The sequence below is a fragment of the Zasmidium cellare genome, assembly GCF_010093935.1.
Source record: "Zasmidium cellare ATCC 36951 unplaced genomic scaffold M409scaffold_17, whole genome shotgun sequence".
NCBI classification, from domain to species: domain Eukaryota; kingdom Fungi; phylum Ascomycota; class Dothideomycetes; order Mycosphaerellales; family Mycosphaerellaceae; genus Zasmidium; species Zasmidium cellare.
In genome coordinates this window covers 303,108-326,178 of record NW_022986961.1, presented here as the reverse complement: position 1 = coordinate 326,178, position 23,071 = coordinate 303,108, and the positions used below count along the sequence as shown (strand labels likewise).

The 23,071-nt window shown below is 54.1% G+C and overlaps 8 protein-coding genes across 8 annotated transcripts; 6 read left to right on the top strand and 2 right to left on the bottom strand.

Moving 5' to 3' along the window:
- Positions 1 to 495: 495 nt before the first annotated feature.
- M409DRAFT_54601 (uncharacterized protein) lies at positions 496 to 2,910 on the bottom strand (the record flags this gene model as incomplete). The annotated part of the gene is made up of 3 exons (XM_033812761.1): positions 496 to 810; positions 873 to 1,965; positions 2,027 to 2,910. 3 exons carry the CDS (start codon positions 2,908 to 2,910, stop codon positions 496 to 498), a joined length of 2,292 nt encoding a protein of 763 aa, XP_033667709.1.
- Positions 2,911 to 5,311: 2,401 nt separating this feature from the next.
- M409DRAFT_54600 (uncharacterized protein) lies at positions 5,312 to 6,189 on the top strand (the record flags this gene model as incomplete). Its single annotated transcript, XM_033812760.1, has 3 exons — positions 5,312 to 5,527; positions 5,583 to 5,885; positions 5,959 to 6,189. The coding sequence occupies 3 exons, from the start codon at positions 5,312 to 5,314 to the stop codon at positions 6,187 to 6,189; spliced, it is 750 nt and encodes a 249-aa protein (XP_033667708.1).
- A 707-nt stretch (positions 6,190 to 6,896) lies between these two features.
- Positions 6,897 to 9,504, bottom strand: M409DRAFT_22874 (uncharacterized protein; the record flags this gene model as incomplete). Its single annotated transcript, XM_033806529.1, has 2 exons — positions 6,897 to 8,536; positions 8,589 to 9,504. The coding sequence occupies 2 exons, from the start codon at positions 9,502 to 9,504 to the stop codon at positions 6,897 to 6,899; spliced, it is 2,556 nt and encodes an 851-aa protein (XP_033667707.1).
- Positions 9,505 to 10,066: 562 nt separating this feature from the next.
- Positions 10,067 to 11,981, top strand: M409DRAFT_54598 (uncharacterized protein; the record flags this gene model as incomplete). The annotated part of the gene is made up of 3 exons (XM_033812759.1): positions 10,067 to 10,092; positions 10,152 to 10,611; positions 10,668 to 11,981. 3 exons carry the CDS (start codon positions 10,067 to 10,069, stop codon positions 11,979 to 11,981), a joined length of 1,800 nt encoding a protein of 599 aa, XP_033667706.1.
- A 2,006-nt stretch (positions 11,982 to 13,987) lies between these two features.
- M409DRAFT_66384 (uncharacterized protein) lies at positions 13,988 to 14,891 on the top strand (the record flags this gene model as incomplete). The annotated part of the gene is made up of 4 exons (XM_033816917.1): positions 13,988 to 14,235; positions 14,306 to 14,338; positions 14,404 to 14,796; positions 14,861 to 14,891. 4 exons carry the CDS (start codon positions 13,988 to 13,990, stop codon positions 14,889 to 14,891), a joined length of 705 nt encoding a protein of 234 aa, XP_033667705.1.
- A 1,630-nt stretch (positions 14,892 to 16,521) lies between these two features.
- Positions 16,522 to 17,706, top strand: M409DRAFT_22871 (uncharacterized protein; the record flags this gene model as incomplete). Its single annotated transcript, XM_033806528.1, has 2 exons — positions 16,522 to 16,957; positions 17,198 to 17,706. The coding sequence occupies 2 exons, from the start codon at positions 16,522 to 16,524 to the stop codon at positions 17,704 to 17,706; spliced, it is 945 nt and encodes a 314-aa protein (XP_033667704.1).
- A 1,294-nt stretch (positions 17,707 to 19,000) lies between these two features.
- M409DRAFT_66383 (uncharacterized protein) lies at positions 19,001 to 19,670 on the top strand (the record flags this gene model as incomplete). The annotated part of the gene is made up of 2 exons (XM_033816916.1): positions 19,001 to 19,459; positions 19,557 to 19,670. 2 exons carry the CDS (start codon positions 19,001 to 19,003, stop codon positions 19,668 to 19,670), a joined length of 573 nt encoding a protein of 190 aa, XP_033667703.1.
- A 1,026-nt stretch (positions 19,671 to 20,696) lies between these two features.
- Positions 20,697 to 22,487, top strand: M409DRAFT_66382 (uncharacterized protein; the record flags this gene model as incomplete). The annotated part of the gene is made up of 2 exons (XM_033816915.1): positions 20,697 to 20,760; positions 20,812 to 22,487. 2 exons carry the CDS (start codon positions 20,697 to 20,699, stop codon positions 22,485 to 22,487), a joined length of 1,740 nt encoding a protein of 579 aa, XP_033667702.1.
- Between the last annotated feature and the right edge of the window lie 584 nt (positions 22,488 to 23,071).

Sequence of the window (23,071 nt, the reverse complement as noted above, 5' to 3'; positions counted from 1 at the left end):
GGGGTCGCTGTTGCGAGGAGGTGTGCTGTGGGTGTGGTGAAGATGAGGGGATTTAGGGTTGTGATGGTCTTGTATAGCGTGTGAGGGTGCTTTTGGCGTTTCAATGTGGAGGTGATATTTTGCGAAGGATACCAGATGCAGTGTCTGATCAAATTGACAGATAGAAGAGACAGTGATACTCAATGATGCAGGGCTTTTTCATTCATCTCGTGGCTATAGGGGGATTGGTTTGCTGCTTTTCGCAGCTTCTGTGTGGGTCCGTCGAACGCCCTTCGTGATCGTGACTTGTGCAAGCACATCGAAGTCATGTCAACGCCGTGGTATCGTGGAGGCATGCGGTGATTTTGAGTGACTCAGGGCTTTGTGGAGATGCATGCAGCTGTTTGTCGAGTCGTAGAGAAGTGCCATCCGTCCTGGAGGCGCTTTGGGAAGGGAATGGTCGTGGTGGTGAGCTGGCTGGCATCTTGAAGAGACCAACTCGCTCAATGTTGTCGATCACTCCAAGGCAGCACGCTTGGAGTACGGCACGCTGGGGTCATCTTCATCCTCGAGGAGCTCTGTGGCTCGGCGCTTGTGAGGGTTGAGGAGCTTGTCGACAGCATTCTTGCTCTTCTCGAGGATGCCCCTGTAATGCTCGAGCTGAGTTCGCTTCAAGGTGACGAACTTCGACTCAACCGCAAGCTCGCTGACCATCTCGTCGGTATACTTCTGCACGATCTTGGGAGAGAAGGTGGCCTCTGCGAGGTCCTTTAGGAGGTTGCGCTCGATGACTTGTTGAGTGACGTTCTCTGCGAACGTCTCGAGGCGCTTCTGTTCGATTGTCAGTACACGTTCATGGCCTCGTTTCCCTGAAGTTGGAGGGCAGGACTTACGTTGAGGATGACAATCATGTGGTCTACTGCCTTTCGAGCAGCCAGGACATTGTTGTCCAGCTTCCGCATCTGCTGTAGTGGTTGACTCTGATGCTGGAGGCCGAACACCGTCGTCGAGGTCGCGTTTGCTGGCGGATGCACGGCCAAGGCTTTGGCCTGCTCTAGCTCGTTGTTGATCTTGTGGTCGTGAAGGCGCTGCACCGTGTCGGCGTAGTAAGGGTCGTAGATCGTCAACGGGCCATTCTTGTCATCGATCAGTCTCTTCAACTCGCGGTGAGCGTTACCAAAGCGACGCTTCAAGACCAGGTCTAAGCGCTTCCAGATGTTCTTGGCCAGATCGTCTGAAGTAGCGAAATGGATGGCAGCTTTGACGAGCTGGCGGCAAAGAGTGTCGATGATCGTGATATGCTCCTGGGCAATCTCGTCCCAGTGCGCGGACATCTCCTGGAAGAGGCGTCCCACAAGCGCGGAGTCGAAGGTGCCAGGGAGATCCAGACCACGCGTCGAAAGATAGACGCTCATCGCCCACTCATCAACTTCTCCCCGCTTCATCTCTTTCTGGAGCTTTCTAGCAAACTTGTATTGCTCGGACAAGGTGCGCTCAATTGAATCGGGCTTGTGAGTTCCACCTGAATCTTGGGTCTCGTAGATGCGGAACTTGGCGCCGTACATCTGCATTTGTGCAGTGAACTCCTCCTGATATCCAGCTACAGTGGATCGCAGAAATCTGTATCCCTCCAGCGATCGATTGCCGAAGAAGGCGCCTTTGAAGGAACCATCATACGCATTCTGAACGATCTGGAAGAAGTCGACGCTTGCGGACGTGAGGACCTTTCTCTGCTCGTCCAACGTGGACCGCTGCTGTCCGAGCTGCTTCAGCTCGTTCACCGTCTCGTGGTACCTCGCATCGGCTTCAGTGAGGAGCTTAGGGAGCTCTCGCTTGAGGATGTCGTACAGCAGCTCACTCACGCGCTCTCCAAGAGCGTCGATGCCTTTCGCGTTCGGGGGAATCGTCTTGTAGGCGCCGCGCTTGAAGAAGTCTTTCTCGATCTTATTGCGAGACTCAAAGCTCACACGACGCTCCTCGTAAGATCTGTCATGTGCTAGTCAGCGGATAGTCTCATTGGAAAAGTCCCCAGGTGAACGTTACTCACCGATTCTTAAGTATGTGCCAGCCTAGCTCGAGTGGAATGTTCCTGTTCCTCGCAACCTCAAGCCAGTCTTTCTCGGAGTCAGAACCAGCCGGCACAGTGTCTGGCTTGGTAATGATGCCAAGAGTACGACGGCCATTTGGGTCGACTTCCTGGCATTTCGTCAAGATGGTCTGAGTAGCGAGATCGCTCTTGGCTGATATGACGGCAAGAATGACGGTGCGCTCTTGCTTGATGTAATCTCCAATGAGCTGCTGGATCAGCTTCATATCCTCCTCAGTGTGATGCATGGTAGGCGTGTTGATCCAGCCAGGAAGATCCACGAGTGTGAGAGGTCGCCGGTCGGGGCCTTCAATCTCAACGCTAAGAACATTGCGGGAAAAGGCCTTGAATTTCTGCTTGCTGCTGTTCGTGTTGGTCTTGCCCTGAGCCTGGATAGGCTTGTTCAAGCCCATGTGTTCGGTTGCCGCGTCGATCAGCGCCGGTAACTCCGCAAAGTCTTGGATGGTTCGATCGAATTCGCCCATATGTGCTTTCTCTTGGGGGCCCAATCTGTCATCTGGGATGATCTTTGTGCGGATGGCCTCAGAGCTGCTGCGGCGTATCACAATCTGCGTTGCGAACCTGGTGCACAAGTTCTCTTTGGTCGGGAACGGGACTTCGGTGAGTGCTTCCAGGACTGAGCTCTTTCCGGCAGACTGGTCGCCACAGACAACAAGCTGTGGAAGCTGGAAGATAGAGTCGAGGCCGCATGAGCGAAGCTCGTCGACCAGATCAAGTGCGTTCACGCATTCGTCACCGAGCAGGTCGTTGAGCGAAATGGTGGTTGTTGGAGCTTGACCATCGTCGCTCATCGCATCAACCTGCGATGCTTTCTTCCGTACCATGGTCGGCTTGAGTGTTTGGATGCTGTCGGATGTCGGCGTGGTGCGTGGAGGTGGTGTGAGTGTTGTGGTGGAAGAAAGTTGTGGAAGTTGTAGCAGGAAAGATTCCTAAGTAGACGTCGCGGCAACATGCGACAGCTTCTGCGCCGTAAGTGAAGAGAAAAGTGAAAGATTTTTGATGCTCGTGACAACCAAGTGAAGTGATGAATAGGCTGCAGCGACATGCTATTGACGTCTTCTGTTTCTAATTCATTGATGTTCTCGTTGCATGTGATGTTAGAATTAACTCTGGCAACTTCACTCTCTCAAATATTTAGGCAATGTTGCAGCATGAGATGTCGCGCATGTGATTAGACTTGATGGGTTTGCACGGCATCCCGTGCACGGCCGCACTGTGAGTGAATGAGCCTCATATGGCGCTGGTGAGGTTGTTAAGGCAGCAGTCTCCAATAAGCCAAAGACATCGATACGTAATCTCACATACTTGTCCTGTGTCGGGATGTGATACAGAGATCGACCTCGACTGCACTCCTTCGTGAATGAAGTGTGGTTGAGGTTTCCAGCTTGGTTTTGGAAGGGTAAGCCTGAAAGCAGATTCAAATCGCCATCTCCCGACGACCGTGGATCAAGGCCTGTGTCTTTGGCTAATCGCTTGCTTTTCAGAGCACATCACCAGAAACGCAGTTCGAACCACATGCTATCCATGATTGAGAATGAGAAGTTCAGTGAGATACGAGCCAGGCCTTGCAAAGCGCACATCTGGTACACAAGGACCGTGGGATCATACTCCTCGTTGCCATGTCTCCCGGTCATTGTGTATGCGAGGAGCTCGTCGTAGCACATCTCCAGTAGAGGTGACGTCCAGATGATCGGCCGGATCCCGACGAAGAACATGGGACCGGCTAGCCTTCCGAAGGACGCTTCGACTCTTGGACTCTTGGAAAAATGATGCGGCAGCGGATCCGATGATGCTGGAGTGCAATAGTCGGCCAATTTCCTGGTCATATTGCGGTCTCACTCACGCGGACCCCGTGCTCTTGGCCGACCGGTTGATTTCGAAGCCATCTAGGCGAGAATTCCCGTATCGCGAGACCTCACGTCCCCAACGAGTCGCCTTCACCCATCCTCGCTCTTGATTCTGGCAATCCGGCACGTAGCCATCTGCAGCCATGGGACGTGTCGTCTGGCGGTGTATAGAGGTTCGAGTGAATCAATGCAGCGTGAGCCGGGCTTCCGAAGAGCGTGATTCGTACAAGGTGAGGTCGCGCTCAGGAACGCTCTGGCTAGCTGCAGGCTGCAGGCTTAGCTACCGCAGTGCTTGGCTGAGTAGTATATGCGGTTGATGCAGGAAGCGCCGAGTGTTCCACCGTTCAACAGCAGCTCAATGAACGCATCATCACCGGCGGATGTCTCTCATCAGATGGACATTCTCCCCAGCAATCGATGCGAGCAGGGTGTCAGATAGTGGGTGAAAGCGATAGCGACGAGTGTTGGCGTCGGACTTGGCTGGGGTGTCGTCGGACAACGGGCCAGCAATTTTTAGCTTCCGGTGCGCCTCGCGTGTGGCTTGAGCGTGGGTGAGAGATGTTTTCGGGGGCCGTTGGGCGGTGGCATCGTCTTCTCATCAAATGCATTACTTGGCAATTGTTGATTGGAGCGCAAGGACAACGGGACAGTCCAGACATTTCTCTGATCTCGAAGGTGTATCACTGCATACAATCAATAGTGCTGCAGCGCAAGAAGAAACAAGCAACACTTGAACGACGATCTCTCGAATCCCAAAAATGCGGGGAAGAGAGAGCGACAGCTTCGTCCTCACCACACCTCACGTGTGAGCGACTTGATGCTCGAGCTGTGCGTGGAAGCTGCATCTCCCATTGGACTGATGCGCCCATACACCGCTCTTTGGCCAGGATGCCCTCGCGCAGAGACACGCGTGGCCCGGGGAAGCAGGAAAGCCACCGCAGTCTATTGCTGCACTTACACATGTACCGTGCATCGCCAGCAAGGTGAGATGGAGCGATGGGCTGAGCTAATACCACATCCATCCCGCTCGCGCCCTGGTTGACGAGGCCCACGTCGCCGGAGACGTCGTGGCTGATAGCAGCGGCAGTGGTGCAATCATCGTATCGGGGTTCGCTGGTGGTTGAGGAGCTGCTACCTATCGCTGTGCAACGCTCGGGCGAATTAGGATAAACCGTTGCACGCCTCACTTCCACCGCCTGCACGCCCTCAATTTACATGCCGGCTTGACAGAGCTCTGCTGCTGGTATAAAGTACTTGTCTTCACCTCCGCCTCCTCCCTCTTTCTCCCGTTTCCACCGAGCTCAGATCCACCTCCCCGAAAGCTCGACTTCCATCCACCTCAACCAAGACAAGTCCGATACACCTACGATACCTAACAATGGCCGCTCCTCGTGCTACCCAGTTCATCGCTCTCCGGAACCTGGCTCGTGGCAGCCACCAGGTCCGCAACCTCCATATGACCGGTCCAGCCACCTATGCCTCGCCAGTCCTCACCAAGGCCGAACGACCAGTCCTCAACCTTCCCCGGGATATTGCTGGCCTGCGTGCCGAGTGCAAGAGGAGGAAGATCGATGCCACTGGACCCAAGAGCGACGTACGTTCAATCATACTCGCTCCCCAACAATCCCCTCATCTAACAACTCCCCCAGTTGGTCGCCCGTCTGAACGCCGACGAACTCGCCCACAGCCGAGCCTTCAGCACCATCGCCGAGAAGCGTCCCACCGTCGAGCAGAACAATGAAGTTCCCAAAGGCCCCGTCCGTCACTTCAACACCTCCCGCGAACTGAAGCAAGTCAACGACACCTCCACCATCGACTTCGCCTACCTTCCCGACGTAATCTCCCCAGAGAACGTCGACATCTACGCCCAAGTCCGCGTCCCAATCCTCCCCACCCTCGACGCCTCAAGTAGCAGTTCCTACGCCAACACAGCCCTCGAACCAGAAGAAGTCGTACGTCTCCCCCAACAACCTTCCCCCCACAAACACCCTTAAACCTCCACTAACACACTCTCTCGCCAAACAGGTCGTCATGAAACCCCAAATCTCCAGCATGTCCGCCGACGCCGTCTACCTCCCCATGTCCGACCTCTCCGACGGCCACTCCCTCAACATCGACTTCCACGCCATGGCCGACCGCGTCGCCGCCAACCTCCGCCGGATGAGCGTCCCCGTGGAAGAGCAGGCGGGCATCATGAAACAGATCTGGAATGATATGGTCGATGATGCTATGGGGTTGCGGAAGTTGCGTGTCTAGAAAATTCCCCCAATGCGACACGAATGGGCTCCCGAAATCCAGGATGTCGATTATCAATACTGTCTGTCTGTCTATTTGCTTGAGCGAGAGACCAGCGGAACCACAAGCGAGCGATCACACAATGGGGAGTTTTATCTGAGAGAGAAGGATCAACGACGGCCGAAGCATGCAATCTATCTCTCACTAGCTATTTTGTAGTCTACCGACTAAAACCAAGACCAAACATTTCAGACATTTCGATGTCTAATAACCACCACAACACAATGCTGATCAATTCTCTTCTCCTTTCCATATCAACCCACCTCCTCAATGCTCCAGTACAGTTATCTCGAATGTATAGAAAAGAAAGGGGAAAGTTTCTATCAAACGTTCAGAATATACTCATTAGTCATGACTCTCAGGTGCCAGAACTACAACTATCTATCACTACTACTACAAACTAACGTAGGGGGGGTTGGTTAATCGGAGGGTATCATCTAACTATTCAAAACACGGTAAGCTCAGAATCCAAGAGGCAAGCAAGCAAGCAAGCAATAGGTTCGCAGATCCCAGACTCCAAAAGCACACTTCGCCACAGACTCCACTTGATGATGATGATGATGCCGAACAACAGCAAAAAGCACTCGCAATCACACCCACTGCAACCCAGCAATCGGCGGTGGCGTCCTCCTCCTCTTCCTCCTCCTTTTCGAACCAGCGCAACCATTCTACTGATTACTACTCGCTCTCCTCGCCGCGCTCTGCAGACTCTGCGCGGTAGTCACCCGCTCCTCATAAAGGCGCCGCAAGTCGTCGACAGAGTTCTTCTTCAAATTCAGCCTTCGGGGCTCCAGATTCCCCGAGACCTTCCTGGGCGGGCTGTTGTCGACGGTTCGGGACGAGTTCTCCATGCTGGACATTCGTTTCAGGAGGCCCGGGGAGGGAGCTCGTGGTTTGGGGACGTGGGGTGCGGAGAGGGTTGCTTCGCCGCCGGTTATGATCGGGACGGTCTGCGTCTTGCGCACGGGGACGATGGGTTTGGAGAGGGATTGGATGTTGGGTGCTTGACGGGCGGCGGAGGCGGGCCAGGAAGGCTTGCGGAAGACGCCTTCGCTTTCTGAGGTGGCACTGGCTGGGGTTTTGATCAAGTCCGCTGGCGCCGAGTTGATAGGGTTGGGGTCATTCGTCGTCGAAGCAGCATCCAGTGTTAGGCGCTGAGCAAGGTTGTTAGCCGCCTGTTGCGCTGCCATCCTCGCAAGAACAGCACTCGTCTCGGATGATTTCCTACTCGTGTCGAGTACCGGTTCTGCCTTGTTGGAATCGGGCGAGGACTTTTGCGAGCTCGAGGATACTGCTTTACGTTGGGGGACAGCAATGTGAGGGTTCGTTTCTGACGATGGAGTCGGCAGAGACTGTCTCTTCTTCTCGTCATCTGCGAAGCTGAAGTCCGCTCTCCTGGGAGGCCCAAACCCATCGACCGGTACGTGTGTGGACGGCGAATCTGCTACGTGTATGCTCCTGCCATCTGAGTCAAAGACTGTGGAATAGCGGGGAGGTTGAGAGACTGACGCATCGATCAGCTGTGCATCAGGGGCATCGTCCATGTACGGCGAAGGTGGATCAGCATATTGCGGTGCAGGCTTCCTTTTCGGTAGCGTGGGCAGGCCAATCCTGGGCCTTGGTATCGACGGTATGTCAATATTGGGAATGTGTGGCGTTAATGCATTTTTCAGTGATGCCGCTCTAGATCGTCTCGGTGGAAGTGCTGGCTTCTCTCCTTCCGGCGACAGCAATGTCGGGCTGTCAGCTTCGCTCATGATGATTCGGTGTCCTTCTCCATCCTCTCCAGCGTCTGCCTCTTTGATCGATTTGGGATGAACATCTTCTAGTGGGTCTTCGTATTCTTTCGAATCTGTCGGTGGCTGTACGTCAATGAGGAACGCTTTCGAGTCGATGCTCAAGCCAGTTTGGAGTTGCGGCCAGACTTCAATCGCTGCTTGCAGCACCCTCTTGATAATCGCCGACATCTTGCCGTCTTCCATCTGATTTGAGCCACACAAAAGGCACATCGAGAAGCAAATTGCAAGATTCTCGGCGTTCATTTTGTTCTGTGGTTCATGTGAAGCCACTAGAGATAGCAAAGGCAACAGATGCCTTGTCACTATCTCCCGCGAGACAGGACTCAAAGGTGAAGCGTTTGACGCAGGCAAGATCAAGTCGACAAGGTCTTCAGGCGTGACCTGCACGTTGGGATCTTCGTACTTTTCCTTTAGCTGTGGATAGCATGATTCGGGGAAAATCGGTTCTTTGAGTTCTCGATACCACGTTTTGATGAGGGATGCCGCCAGATGTACGCCGTATGCGTCCTCTGCGTTGGGTTAGCAATTCTGCGATACTCTTCAATCAAGTTCAATACTGACCTAATCGGACCTCGTCAATGAGCGAGGGATCAACACCTGGCTGTACAAAGGTTGCCCCTTTCTCCTTCCATACGACGAAATGTTGGCCCCGATCGTATGCCTCCTTCAGCACCCCAGCGAGCGTGTTGTGAGGTGGGATACGGAACAAGCCTTCTGTGACGATGTTGGACGGCATCAAAATGAAGCTCGTGGTCTCCCTCAAGACACGGGGCGGTCTCGACTTTCCGGTATTGATGTTCTTGGGCAAAGGGTGCTTCACTCCAAACGCCCGTCTTCCCGTCACGAATGGAGCGTATATGTCCGGTACGGCCTTTCTGTCCTGCAGGTATGCACTTGGCGGTATGAGCAGCTTCTCAATAGGGAGGTGTAACGCCAGTTGTGACAAACAGTTGACGTGGAGGATCTTTCGTCGGAACTTGGGCGAGACTATCGTGCCAAACACGCTTATAAGCACCCTCACCCATGTCCGAGGATGTACGATATACAACTTCTGCAACTTCTTCCTCGTGGCCCTGCTGAGCACGTGGTACGCTTGGAGATACCACCCAGTGCTTGGCCCGTTCTTCTTCTCTGCTATTGCATTGTCTGGAGTTCCGCCGGCGAAGAAGACAATCTCATAGTCCGCACCTGCAATCAACTCGTCTTCGCCAGGGAGGCGTGCAAGGACGTATGCGAGTAAGCTGTCGTAATCAACCTCGAAGGCGTCGGGGAATGCTGCCGCGTTGAGTACGTAAATTGGTCGGCCTTCTAGAGATGGAAGCGGTGATTTGTAGAGGATGGATGCTGCTATGGCTGCCAGCTCGGGGATGTAGTCTTCGTCGTTCTCTGCCGGAGGGACAGTGGAAAGGGAGTGGCTTCGATCACGTCGAGGCCGTCGCTGGGCCGCGGCCGCAAGGGCAGCTCGCATGTTGGGCATGTTTGATGCAGTCCAGCAACTGGAGACGACGGTTCAGTTGGGGGTGGAACCCGTTTTCGTCATGTCTCGCACCCTGGCTCTAGGTCATCGCGGAGAGCTACACGCGTCTCGGTGGCGTCAGTTGTGCTTCGAGTATACTGGCGCCTGGCAGCACAAGAGCGACGGTGCAGTAAGAATAGCAATGATGATGGGGAGAATTCGGGTTGCCTGGTGACGCCAATGCCCTGGGAGCGACAGACTTTCGTGGCAGCGTGGACGAGGTGATCATGTGAAACTGCGAGTCTTGGTCTGCATCCTGGAATCTCGAAGGAAGCGTGCATCCATGCCGGGGTGCCCTGCGTCCAATGCTTCGGCAGCTAGGTGCGGCCCGTCGAGATAAGAGATCGGCGACATCGGCACGTCACAAAATTACCGTCCCTTCACCGAGGGGCAGACGCTCTGTGCCAATGGCTCTGAGTCAATCCGCTGCGTGAAGAGTCATCCCAACACCGCCATAAAGCACGATACGCCAGCTCCTCCCCTCATACACTCATACACGCTCGCTCAGCAGATCACCGTCATCATGTGTGGCATCTTCGCGTGCCACTGGTGCGTGTCCTCTTCATTCACCAGCACACGACCGTCACATGCTAATCCACCACCTCCAGCCATCCCGATGTGCAAAAGTTCCGCCCCACGGCCATTCGCATGGGCAAGCAGGTCAAACACCGCGGCCCCGACTGGAGTGGAAACCACACCGCCAACAACACCATCCTCGTCCACGAGCGTCTCTCCATCGTCGGCATCGACACTGGCTCCCAGCCAATTCTCAGCGAAGATGGCCAGATCGCACTGGCAGTCAACGGCGAGATCTACAACCACAAGATCCTGAGGAAGCAGATCAAGACCCCATACCCTTTCAAGACACACTCCGATTGCGAGGTCATCATTCCCTTGTATCAGGAGCATGGCATCGATGCGCCTAAGTTCTTGGACGGCATGTTCAGTTGGGTATTGCACGACAAGAAACAGGATAGGTTGATAGCAGCAAGAGATCCTATTGGAATCACGACTTTCTACATGGGAAAGTCATCCTCAACACCAGGTTTGTACAATCGAAGACTGGAGGTACATTCGCGTGCTGACCTGAGCTAGGCGCCGTATACTTTGCTTCTGAACTAAAGTGCCTTCACCCAGTATGCGACCAGATCGACGCCTTCCCGCCAGGCCACGTATACGACAGCAAGACAGATACGCTTACACGATACTTCACACCCAAGTGGCTTGTCGAGCCCGATAGCATCCCCACGACCCCGCTTGACCTGAAACTGCTACGAGAAACTTTCGAGCGCTCCGTGAGGAAGAGACTGATGGCTGAAGTGCCATACGGCGTGTTGCTCTCAGGAGGACTGGATAGCTCTCTCGTGGCCTCAATTGCACAACGCGAGACTGTCCGCCTGCAGAAGGAATATGCTCGGCAACAAGCACTGATTTCTGGCACAGCCAGCCCTACAATCAACGGCGTAGCCAACGGTGCTGCACCACGACCAGATGTAACTGAGGAGGAGCTCGCCGGAATTGACGAGAACTACCACCTCAACTCCGTCCCCGTTCTCTCACAACTCAACAGCTTCTCGATTGGTCTGCCTGGTGCGCCAGACACGAAGGCCGCTCAGGAGGTTGCCAAGTACCTGGGCACTCGGCATCATGCCTTCACCTTCACCATCCAAGAAGGTCTGGATGCTCTTTTCGACGTGATCTTCCACCTCGAGACCTACGATGTCACCACCATTCGCGCAAGTACACCCATGTTCCTCCTCTCGCGCAAGATAAAGGCCATGGGCGTGAAGATGGTGCTGTCTGGTGAAGGCTCCGACGAGATCTTCGGTGGCTATCTCTACTTCCATAACGCACCTGACAAGAACGAGTTCCACAAGGAGACCGTTCGACGTGTCAAGAACCTGCATCTTGCCGATTGTCTGCGAGCCAACAAGAGTACATCGGCCTGGGGTGTAGAAGCTCGTGTGCCCTTCTTGGACAAGGAGTTCCTCGAGTTGTCAATGAACATCGACCCACAAGAAAAGATGATCACCAAGGACCGCATTGAGAAGTACATCCTCCGAAAGGCGTTCGATACCGAAGGCGAGCCTGGTGCGAAACCATATCTCCCCAAGAACATTCTCTGGAGACAGAAGGAGCAATTCAGTGACGGCGTGGGCTACGGCTGGATCGATGGCCTCAAGGACGAGGCAAAGAAGATGGTGACTGATGAGCAAATGGTGGAAGCCAACATCCGCCAAGACAAGCCACAGTGGGGAGACGACATCCCCGATTCCAAGGAGGCTTACTGGTACCGCTGCATGTTCGACGAGCACTTCCCGCCATACTGCGCCGGCACCGTGCAACGATGGACGCCGACGTGGAGCAAGCAGACGGATCCCTCGGGTCGAGCCATCGCCTCTCACGAACAAGCCTACAAGCCTGGTGAGGGCCAGTAGTTCGTGATGCTGCCAGGAGCAGTGATAGCAGACTCCAGTCTCAGGGGCTCAAGGCCGAGCTTCTCAAACTCAGGTAGACCTCTATGCAGATAGATGTACCAATAGACCAAGGACTCAAGAAAGCGTTCCTACATTGACGTGTTCCCATCCTCGAGAGCCGTGTGCTTAATTTGACCAGTACGTCTGGACCTGCGAAGGGCTTCTGTTGGGCGACCTGAACAGTAAGACCTCTGCGTCGGTGTGGATAATGACACGCTTGTGTGCAGACTTCTCGAAGCCGTACTGCGACCAGGTCACACAAATTACATATGTGAGACCCGACGACGATTGCTCGTGCAGGTCTGTAGTTTGAACATGCTTCTGAACTTGAGAAGCGACCCTCTCGGGTAGTGTCTTGAAAGGCCCTCATCACTTCTAGGTATTGGATGAATACAATAATAAGAGACTCGAAACGACAAGCCCTCGAGCATCTCACGCGAATATGAGATAGAAAGGAACGGATACAACCCTTACCTCACGTTGTTACGCTCCAAGTGGAACAATTATCCGCAAGATTTTCGAGGTGTCTATCCAAGCGTTCTAGAAGACGATCGAGAGTTTGGTCGTCGCTAAAATGGGAGGAGTGACAATGTGATTTCGTTTCACTTTTGAGCAGGACGATGAGCATACTCGAGACTGAGCACATGTCGCCTTTGTGATGCAGAACAAACACATGAGGCCCGATGTTGTGCTGACGATGAAGAGTACGACGAACTCACCTGGCGACTATAGCCTCAACTGCCCCATCACGACAACACTACTCATCGAACAAGATCCATTTCACCGAGGCATACCACTGACTGCACAGTCTCTGTATGGACCTAAGATGTGGACAGGTCGGGCAACATATCACAGACTACTACCCTCCAAGAATCTTGGTCTTCTTGACCTCCACATCCCAAGAAGCTCGTCATGATTCGTCCCGGTAGATCATAGATTCGACCTAGGTGCGGTAGCACATAAGTGCATCGAAGGACGCATTCCACCAGTGATGTGCTGAGCTGGCCTTCTGGAAGCTCGAAGCTTTCGGTACTCGTCTATCGACGTCACGGTTTGGATGAGTGAAGCTACGTGTACGGCCCAGAGGTACAGATAGCATTCGGACAATGTGAAGCTGTACTGTGAGGCCTTACCTCGGTGTCTCATGACGATGGCCGTTCATGGAAGAACTTCTCCAGGGACGGAAGATTGTGGACGAAGCTTGCTCTGAGTTCCACGTCGTCGCTGATAAGTTCGCGAGCCACGAGCAGCCACACAAGTCTTGTAGTAGTAGTTCCGGACGGAAGAGCGTTCGAGAACTGCGAAGACTAGCAGTACGTACCGCGCCCAAGAAGCGATGGTCGTTCCCGTTTCCCGTTTCCAGATATCCGGCTCCTGTCCTCTCCGCTCGCTCTAATGCTGACCTCCAACAGTCCGCTTCGTTGATGACAGGATGGTGGAAGGCGGTAAGTGAGGCATCCTGTCATTTGTTGTTTGCCTTGCGTGTGAGACGTGCGAAGGCCTGCGATCTCCTGATGATAGAAGCGATTTGCGGCATTTTTTGCTCAGGCAAGCAGGACTGGAAGGATTGTGCTGCTTGGTCTGCACTGGGCGTTGTGGCGCTGGCAGAAGTCGAGGTGGGATGACGGACTCGGTGATATTGAGGAGTGATTTTTCGATAGCGATTCAATGCAATGTGAGTTGTCCATGCATGTCGACCGAACAGACTAGATGTTGCCGGTGATTGGTAGCGGAGATGCAGAGAAAGAAGAGTCATGAAAGCCAGGGAGGAGGAGAAAGACCACGACTTCTCTCCTCCACGATCGAGAACAAGCTTCTCGAGATGCAGCGACAAGCACGCGGCCAAGCATGTGCCAATGACGTGTGCGCCTCCCGCCGAACCATTGAACGGTCGAGCAAACTCTGCCGATCTGCCAGGGCAGAAGTCGACGACGCTCAGTGTCTGGAATAGCGAAAATCATACAGACATGTCTCTGTCGGACCTTGAATCGGAAAAAGGCGACGCGGATGGCCTCCTTTCAGAAGACCTCGTTCAATCTCCCACACACAAGGCAGCCTCCACGAAAGCGGTGGACTTTGACGGCCTGCTTACGCCCCCATTGCTTCTCCGCGAAGACCTCACATCCGGCAACGGTGGCCAGGCATGGCCTGCAGGAATGATACTTGGGAAATACCTCTTGCGGCGGAAGCGGGACGAGTTGCAGGATTCTTCAATGTTGGTCTCGAAATTGCTCATGTCTCATCTGCAAATGCAACTGCAAGCAGCTGACTAGAAAATCTCGCAGCGTTGAACTGGGTGCTGGCGGCGGGCTCTGTGGGTATGTGATGAGCACGCGAGCTTTTCTTGTCACGCATACCACGGGATGTACTCATTCATCGATAGGCTGGCCATAGCCGTGGGGTGCAGGCCCAAGGATGTCGTTCACATCACGGATCAGCAGCCCATGCAGGCCTTGATGCAGCAGAATATCGCGCACAACAACTTGCAAGATGCTGTCAAGGCCTCCGTGTATGACTGGGGAAATCCGCGTCCTCAAGATATCCCTCAGCCAGATGTGGTGCTTGCGGCAGATTGCGTGTACTTCGAGCCCGCATTCCCTCTATTGCTGCAGACACTGCAGGACCTAATTGGCCCCAATACTGTCTGTTACTTTTGTTTCAAGCGGAGAAGGAGGGCCGACATGCATTTCGTCAAGGCGGTCAAGAAGATGTTTCTGGTCGAAGACGTGACCGATGACCCCGACAGCGCCAGCTATTCGTGGGAAAACATATTTCTGTAAGCTCGGTCTTGTCAGGGACGTTGGTGACTGTTACGAGGCCCCGCTGACCTTGGCACCAAGCTGTACAATCAAAAGGAAGCCTGGCCGGTGAATGAAAGGAGACATGGAGTCGGGGATGACAGGATCGTGGCGAAGCCCCCAGCGTCGCATGGCATTTTACGATGTCCCATGGTGCCTGACCACCACTCCGCGGATGGAAAAAGGGCAGCGGACGGATCCTGAGAGGCCATCGATCTCATCGGATTTTCGGTCGGACGACAGCCATGGCTCGTCCGAAGGGGGACGCGCAAACAATAGCAGGCAGAGGAGCAGAGTGAAAGTCAGACTGCCGTCTATTGCGGGTAGGCTTTGGATTGTAAATCAAGCGTTTCGTCTCCGTGGCGTCTGATGTCCAAGAATGCCAAAACGTGCTGCTCCTAGAAATGTAACAGTACACGCGCTTGCGGCAAAACTGGCCGTCGATTCCGTGCCAGCCGTCTAGCTACCAACTCATAATGATTGCTGCGCACGACATGATCGGGTGGTCGCATCTGCAACCAAGCGAGGTGCTAGAGATGCCAGGGTCGTCATTCGCACTTCAATCGCTCTGCGAAACACCGACGCTGATGAATGAAAAATATACCGCGGCGGCTGCGGATGACTGGTGAGCAACCAACAGAGCAGGTGTGGTGTGTCAGTGTCCATAGCTCCAGACCGTTCGTGCATATTCCAATGAGGGACGATGGGGTGGTGTTATGGTCTCCACGATTTCTGTACTGTTCTGTCGTTGCGCACAGCAGGCGTGGGGTCGTCGTTTCACAGCGCCTCCGGCCTCTGCGCCGCGCCTCGAGACGTCCCACACAGCAGGCAGACCGTGCCAGGTTGCTTCAATTGCCGACAGCTCGAGTGCGCGCTCACTGGCGGGCATGGTATCGCCGTGGCTGCGAGCTCCTGGTCTGCTTCAGGCCAGCGCTGGCTGTGCCAAAGGTCGATGCTGGGGATGACGGCGGGCGCCGCGCAAATACCAAGAGGCTTCGCATCAGGGCGCGGATAATTGTAGACACTCAGGCCAAAAGGGCGTTGCGCAGTGCAGGCCAAGAAGCAACTACTTGCGCGATCCAAAGGCTTGTCGGGCGAATGTTGCACGCAAAGGCGACGATCGGTGGAGCATCACGACGCTTCCGTCACTGAGCGCCAGCGTGAGGCCTCTTTTTGCGTGGCGCGGACGGGCGTTGCAGTCAGACACCGAAGCGAGCTCGGTTGGATCGGCAGAATGGCCTGCATTGCCTTTCCGCTAAGACTCTTGTCCTGCAAGCTAGAGCGCTCGATGTGGGTACGCTCCCACTGCTCGAGGGTGCCCGTCGGCGCGTGCGTCTCCCTCATATCTCCACCTGCTCAACGCCCTCTTCTTCTCCCAGGACCCCTCCATCGAAACACTCATTCACCTACCACTACTACGATGGACCAGCAGACCAAGGCTATCCGCGGACGAGCTCCTTCGACACACAAGCTGCTCACCAACCTATCCTAGGTCCGTTCGACACCACAGCTTTACGTGCGACCAGCATTGTGCAGGAACGGCACTCTTCGCCCAGTGCTTCCATTCTCATCGGGTCGCTGCGTAGCCAAGGCTGAGCAACCTTTAACGTCCATTGGACTCGACGTCAACAGCAACCACATTCATACCTTTAGAACTTCGACCGCTCCCTCAGACGACTTGATACACGACACACCTCTCGACGATGCGACTGAATTGCTTCTGTGCCGCGCCGGCCAATTTCCCACAGCTCGACCAAGACGAGGCGCCTCGACTGCCAAGGAAAAAGACAGGCCTCAAGAGGCAGGGGACCGGCGAATCAGCGAGCAGCCGCTGTAGCACTGCCTCTAATTCCAGCATATCCAAGCTGCCACCATGCAAACGACAGTCGGATCCCAAGATTGAAGCCATGATGATGCCGGAGCCGGCGGGAGAGAGGCCAAGCCGATGTTTGCGGATGAGCCACCCCAAGACCTACAGCAACATCGTCGACTCGATGAAGAAGCAGAAAGGCTGCCGCGACTGGCGCAACTTCCAGGTCTTTTACAACGACGAAATCGACATGACCATCTCTGCCGTCGACGTTGCCAAGAAGAGAGCCGATGACTACGAACGCCGGCTTCGAGATCTGAGCAGCTTTGGTTCCAGTGAACCACGACATTCACTCGGCGTTGACATGATCGGTTGAGCGTCATCGTCGTTGTCGAGTGAATAATGTTTGGGCGCCCGGCGTCTTAAAGAAATCCGCCGACGCCCGCCTCAGCAAACCGTCTCGTTCTGGCCTGCGCCCCACCTCCGGAATTTCCAATCAGCCTTCGGTCTCCTAACGGCTCACGTGCAACGGCGATATTGCTCATCACCTCTGGGACTCATATCTCCAGGCGCTTCCCGCCAGGACGACCTCTCCAAAATCTCCCCAACCCTTGAGATGGTCACGAATTTGACATCATCGTCATCTTCCAGTCGAAGCAGCACGTTCGACAACTCGTCGGACATCGGTCGATCAACGTCACCAGCCTCGCCCGCCAGTCATCAATCCTCCGACAGGGCCTCACCGTCATCACCCAATAATCTTTCGACATGTGACTCGACGTCCACCGGAGGTCATCCACATGCCGACCGTGACAACTCAAGTCAACTTCTGATGAAGCGGTTCATCTTCGGCGACTATAACATCGACTGGAGATCCATCCCTACCGTCGACGACGACAACCTCTTCAACCATGCGACATTACTGTATCGCCGCGACCTTCGATGCAAAGCATCGCGCGAGTACTACATGGAGATTCTCAACGGCTTCCGGATCAAAACCATAGATCCTCCAGCCTCACTATCCGACACCAACACGATCATCATCGACGGCGAAGAAGTCGTCGACATGATCGGTTGATTTGACATTCTCCGAGACAACGACCACACGCATTCATCGTAGTGGCAGCCTCGCAGAGCTGATGCATTTGAAGCGCACTTAGCGTTTTTGGAACGGGACTGACTGCGACTTGAGCATGTTCAGGACCTCAGGTGTATGATGAGCCTGGTATTTGGTGTTTTAGCGATGCATTGTGATTGAGATATCCCGAACTAAAAGCGTTCAAGCGATGGAGTTGTGGCAAGCTCTTTAGATGAGCTCTTACGTGTAGATGTCAAAAGAATTCAAAGATGACATGAACTTAAGACTACATACCTTTCTACTCGTGCCTGCTGATCTCTTGATCAACCTTGCCCTTGCTCGAACTACCGTGAGAGGCCATATCGCTCGCTGCCGTCCCTTAGCCCTAGGTGGGACATCTGTGGTCATCATATGCTTGGTCGTTGTCTTCTTCTCAACTGTAACGATAGATAACGCTACGAGCCAAGTTTGCATGCGATATCAAGTTCTTCGGGGAGATAGGTACTCAGCACGCAGTAGAACAGTAACAACACCATACCACCTTCTATTCACAGTAGGCACAACGCTGCCACAGGGGGACGCGGCGAGATAGGCGTGATGCATCTATAAAGATGAACAGCCATCTCGATGAAGCGTCAACCAGTATCCCGTCGATTCGATCAACAAACTGTTCCAAGGCATATCCTACCACAACAATGAAGTTCTTCTTGCCCACAATGGCTTTGCTGATCGTAGCTGTCTCCGCCGCCATCTCGGTGCCTTTTGGACTGACGGCTCGTGATGGAGTCCTGATCAAGGATGGTGTTGAGTGTGCAGGCTGTTCGTGTCCTTGTCACGTCAACGGGGTATGTCACGAGAGACGAGGTCTTCTATTGCGAACGATGGTCGCAATTTTCTGACCCGTGTCTTAGTGCTGCGGCAGCAAGTAACGCAGGCCGCAAATCTGATTTCCGAGGAGGTTGATGGCTACGCTCGGTACGTTCTGGTTCGATGGGACGAAGAGCTAGAAAGTAGAAACGTACGGGGTTGATCGTTGGTGTGGAAGTAGAAGTACTGGGAGAGATAGAGACGTATTTGTCCTAAACATGCGGGGCCTGTTCCCTGGTCGCGACAGGTACTCAGTGCTTCTATATTCATGTTCCTGCTGATCTTTGGATCGACCATGCTTGACCTGCGGTGTAAACCATCCTTGTCGTTCTCCTCTCAGCAGAGATCGCCATGTCTTGGCGTTGGCCCAGCTTCGACTTCAGAGCTCCTAAGCATCTTCAATGTTTCCCGTGCATCGCCCTCCATCATGATACTACGACCGCGCATTCGGCCGGCGTCAATCCGCCAGCTCTTCAAACAACAACATGGCGCCCGCCGCACCATCGTCGCCGCGCCCAAACCAGGCTCAGGTCCCCTCATGGAACGCCGCTCCGACCGCGCCCTCCCCTCCATATCGACAGGCTCCTACCGCTGGCTCAAGACCATGCCCATCTTCGCCATCATCATGGTAGGCTCCATGCTGGCGATTTTCAACTATCAAAAGACGAGCAGCTCCGTGGTGAGCAGCACCCTCTACGCATTGCGGACGAACCCCGAAGCGAGACAGATCCTGGGCGACGAGATTTATTTCGCGAGCCAGATTCCGTGGATTGCGGGGGAGTTGAATCAGTTGCATGGGAGGATTGATATTAGTTATTGGGTGAAGGGGACGAAGGGGAAGGCTTTGATGCGGTTTAAGAGTGAGAGGAAGACGAGGATGGGGCTTGTGAGTATACCCTGGAAAGCGTGACATTCTATCTGCAAGAGATTATTCGTATTATGGATGGAAGCATGGAGTAGATGTGCTGACATCTGGTTGACAGTTCGAGACGCTTGAATGGAGTATCCAACCCGAAGGAGGAGAGAAGATTTCGCTGGTTGGTGGAAACGATCCCTTCAAGCAAGAGACTGCAGACAGCATTGCTGTGGCGGTGTGATTGTAAAAGAGCTAGCCAACAAGACCATATGCCCAAAGTTGATCGGATGTCGTGCTGAGGGCATTGATTTTTGATTGGTAAAGGACATTCTGGCCCACCGACATCTCGGTTCGTGAAAGTGACGATGGAACACAGCTCGCATTTCTCACGGCTTCAGAAAGCGACGTACTGTCAGGTGTTGATTCTACATGGCTCGGATCAACCGCCCTAGACAGATCAATGGCAGAGCTTCACGCATCAGGCATGGCAATTGCTCTGATCTTGAGTTGCCATGGACTGGACTTGTTCCTAAAGCAAGACTCTCTTCGGAGGAAGGTCAAAGACCGCTGCTCATGCCGCTTGTTAGGCCAGAGACACGAGATGAATGACTGGAACTTGTGCCTGGACCGAACGTACAGGCCAAATGGAATGGAAAGACTACGCTCTGAAGGTCATATTACTATCAGAGCTCTTCAGCGACCACTACAAGGCTTCAAATGCAGCCAATTCACCGCTCGCGTTCGATATATCTTTCCAAAGTCATTTCTCAAGTCCTGTTCTGCCTGTCTTCCGTGCTCCTGTATCTGAGAACTTATTGTGCACACAACCCCGGAGCTCACGAAGTTTCAAGTAACTCCTAATCATGGTACCCTTCATACATAATTTGCCTGGATAACAAGGAAGAAGAAGATTGCCAGAGACTCAAGAGCATACATGTACATGCTCTGTTTCGACTGATCGACCACGATGCTGCCGCATACGACTAGCGCACATCTGAGATCTTGTGAAACTCAATCTCGTCCGCGCCAATCGAGCGCGCTAGGGCTCAGAACAGGCGCTCGATGACGACGTCGACACGGTTGTCATGCTCATTGTGAGGTACGCGATGCCTGTCATGCTCACCATTCGTTGCATAGCAAGAGGCGAACGAGGTCGTTATGACTTCTTTGTTCCTCGTCTCCTGCCTCCCTTCCTTGACGACAACTGGACATGACTGACGAGCCACGGCCATTACTGGAGTCCAACGGGTCTCAGACGAGGTTCAATATGAGTAAGAATATGGAGGGCCAGAAGCGGAAGAAGGTTCTGGTGGTGGGTGCTGGAGCTGCTGGTGAGTAGTCAATAGCGCTGGAGGTAGTCTCGATGCTGACGGTATTAACAGGCATGTCCTGCGCACACCACCTCTCCAACCATCCGGACAAATTCGACGTTACAATCGTAGACGCCGTCGACTACTGCGGAGGCCAAGCCTACTCGATCCCATTGAACAAGCAAGAGACGGGTGCATCATGGCTCAATCAAGGCGTGCAGGGAGGCTCATACATCTTCCACCACACATTGACGATGTTCGCGAGGAACGGGTATTGGGCGGATCCTGTGAAGCTCCAGGTCTCCTTTGGCAAAGGCGAGCAGTTCTGGAGCAACGTATACCCCACGAAGCTACTTGAGAAGCATTCGGGCGAGGTTAGGAGATTCAGGACGATGCTGAGTGTAGTGCGGATGTTCGAGATCTTCTTTGCTCTTCTGCCGATCAAGTATCTGGTCAAGCTGTTTCGCTTCTCGGACGAGTTTGCGAACATTGTCACGCTGCCAATGGTTGCGCTGTTCCTGGGCACCGGAAACTACACACCTGAGGTCCCTTCGATGATCTTGGAGAGATTGTGCACGAGTCCCACGTATGGCATGTGGTATCCCCCGGTCAAGAACAGCGTGGCTTCGAATCTACCGCCAATGGTCGTCTTCCCGAACCTGAGCGATTTCTACGAGACTTGGAGGAAGAATCTGGTCAAGAGGGGAGTCAATGTCCGCCTGTCGACGGAGGTCACAAGAGTGGTTCGCAGGGACAAGAATGGGGTGACCGTGAAGATCGTCGGGAGGACCCCAGTCGCGGATGGACACAACCCCAACTCTGCTTGGGTTCCGGACGATGTTGAAGGCTCCAAGGCAGATCCAGATGCAGTGGAAACGACCGAGGAGTACGATGAGATCGTCCTTTGCGTCCTAACTGACACTGCGAAGCGTCTGTTGAAGGAAACCATTACAGGCGTCGAGTCTCGAGTCCTGGGATCTGCCAAGTTCGCAAACGACATCACCGTCACGCACCAAGACCACGAGTACATGAAGCGCCACTACGAGAACTTCTACGAAAAAGACCTCGCCGTCTCCTCAATCAACGGCGAAGGCATGCAATCACGCTGCGACTTCGCCAAAGACAACTTCAAAGCCATGTACCTCATCCGCATGTACCCTCAAGACCTCACCAAGCTCGAAATGTGCTTCGACTGCACCAACTACCAAGCCCAATTCCCACCCGAAGTCCCCTTCGACAAGCACGTCTTCCAGACAATCTTCCTCAACAAAGAACGAGACGGCCATCTCTGGACCCTGGACGAGATCGACGAGAAGAAGATCATCCGCAAGGACTGGTGGCACCAGCTCTGCCACAGCTTCACACACTACCTCTTCGTCGTCCCCTGGATGTGGCTCCTCCAAGGAAAACGCCATACCCGCTACGCCGCCTCCTGGACGCTCGTGAACGCCCACGAAGTCGCCTGCATCAGCGGTATCAGCGCCGCCGTCGACCTGGGCGCCGACTACCCCGAAGACCTTGAGCGAGATAAGTTCGCGTTCCTGGCGTTCAGGCTCTACTACCTCCTCATCTATGGCAAGTGGTTCAGGCGGAGAGCGACGAAGAAGAGCAGGGACGGCGAGGGCGCACAATGGGCGACGGGGAATGAGTATGGGAGTATGTATAATGGGCCCGGTGTGCAGACGGGTACGGATAGGAAGATCTGGAGGCAGGAGGTCGAGGCTGGGAGGAGTTTGGAGGGGTTTTGAGGATGAGTTCAGAGATTAATTGAGAGAATTGAAGTTCGATTTGCCTCAAGTATTTGTTCCCATCGTGTTCATCGTTCCGTTCAAACTGCTTCTGTCGCCAAAGACACCACGCTGCCGATAGTCTTATGTACCGCAACCCCTTCCAGGCCGGCAAGATGGGAGACTGGAGATGAAAGGGTCTCCTGAGGCGTGAGGTCTCGCCTGAATGCAAAGGGCTCGGACATTATTGGAAGCGTGCGACGTCGTTGAGCAATGGCATGAGTGCATTCAAAGGTAGTGGGAGGCGGGAGAGGCGACTTGAGTCGATCTTCGCTGGAGAGTGGGCGACAAGCTGTTGAAACATTGAGACGATGACATGGCATGGCGGTCTGGCAGGGAGAGCACTTCGAGTGGGATGGCAGCAAGGTAGAGGAGTGGCAAGATGTCGAGTCAGTGACATGACAAAGGCGCGACGGCGACGGTGGTGGTAGACTGACAACCGCTTTGCCCATGGAAGGATGTATTGCAAGAAGGTCAGACAGGAACATGGCAGCAGAGACGACGATGATGAAATGGAGACAGCGGTAAGGTCATAACATCATTAA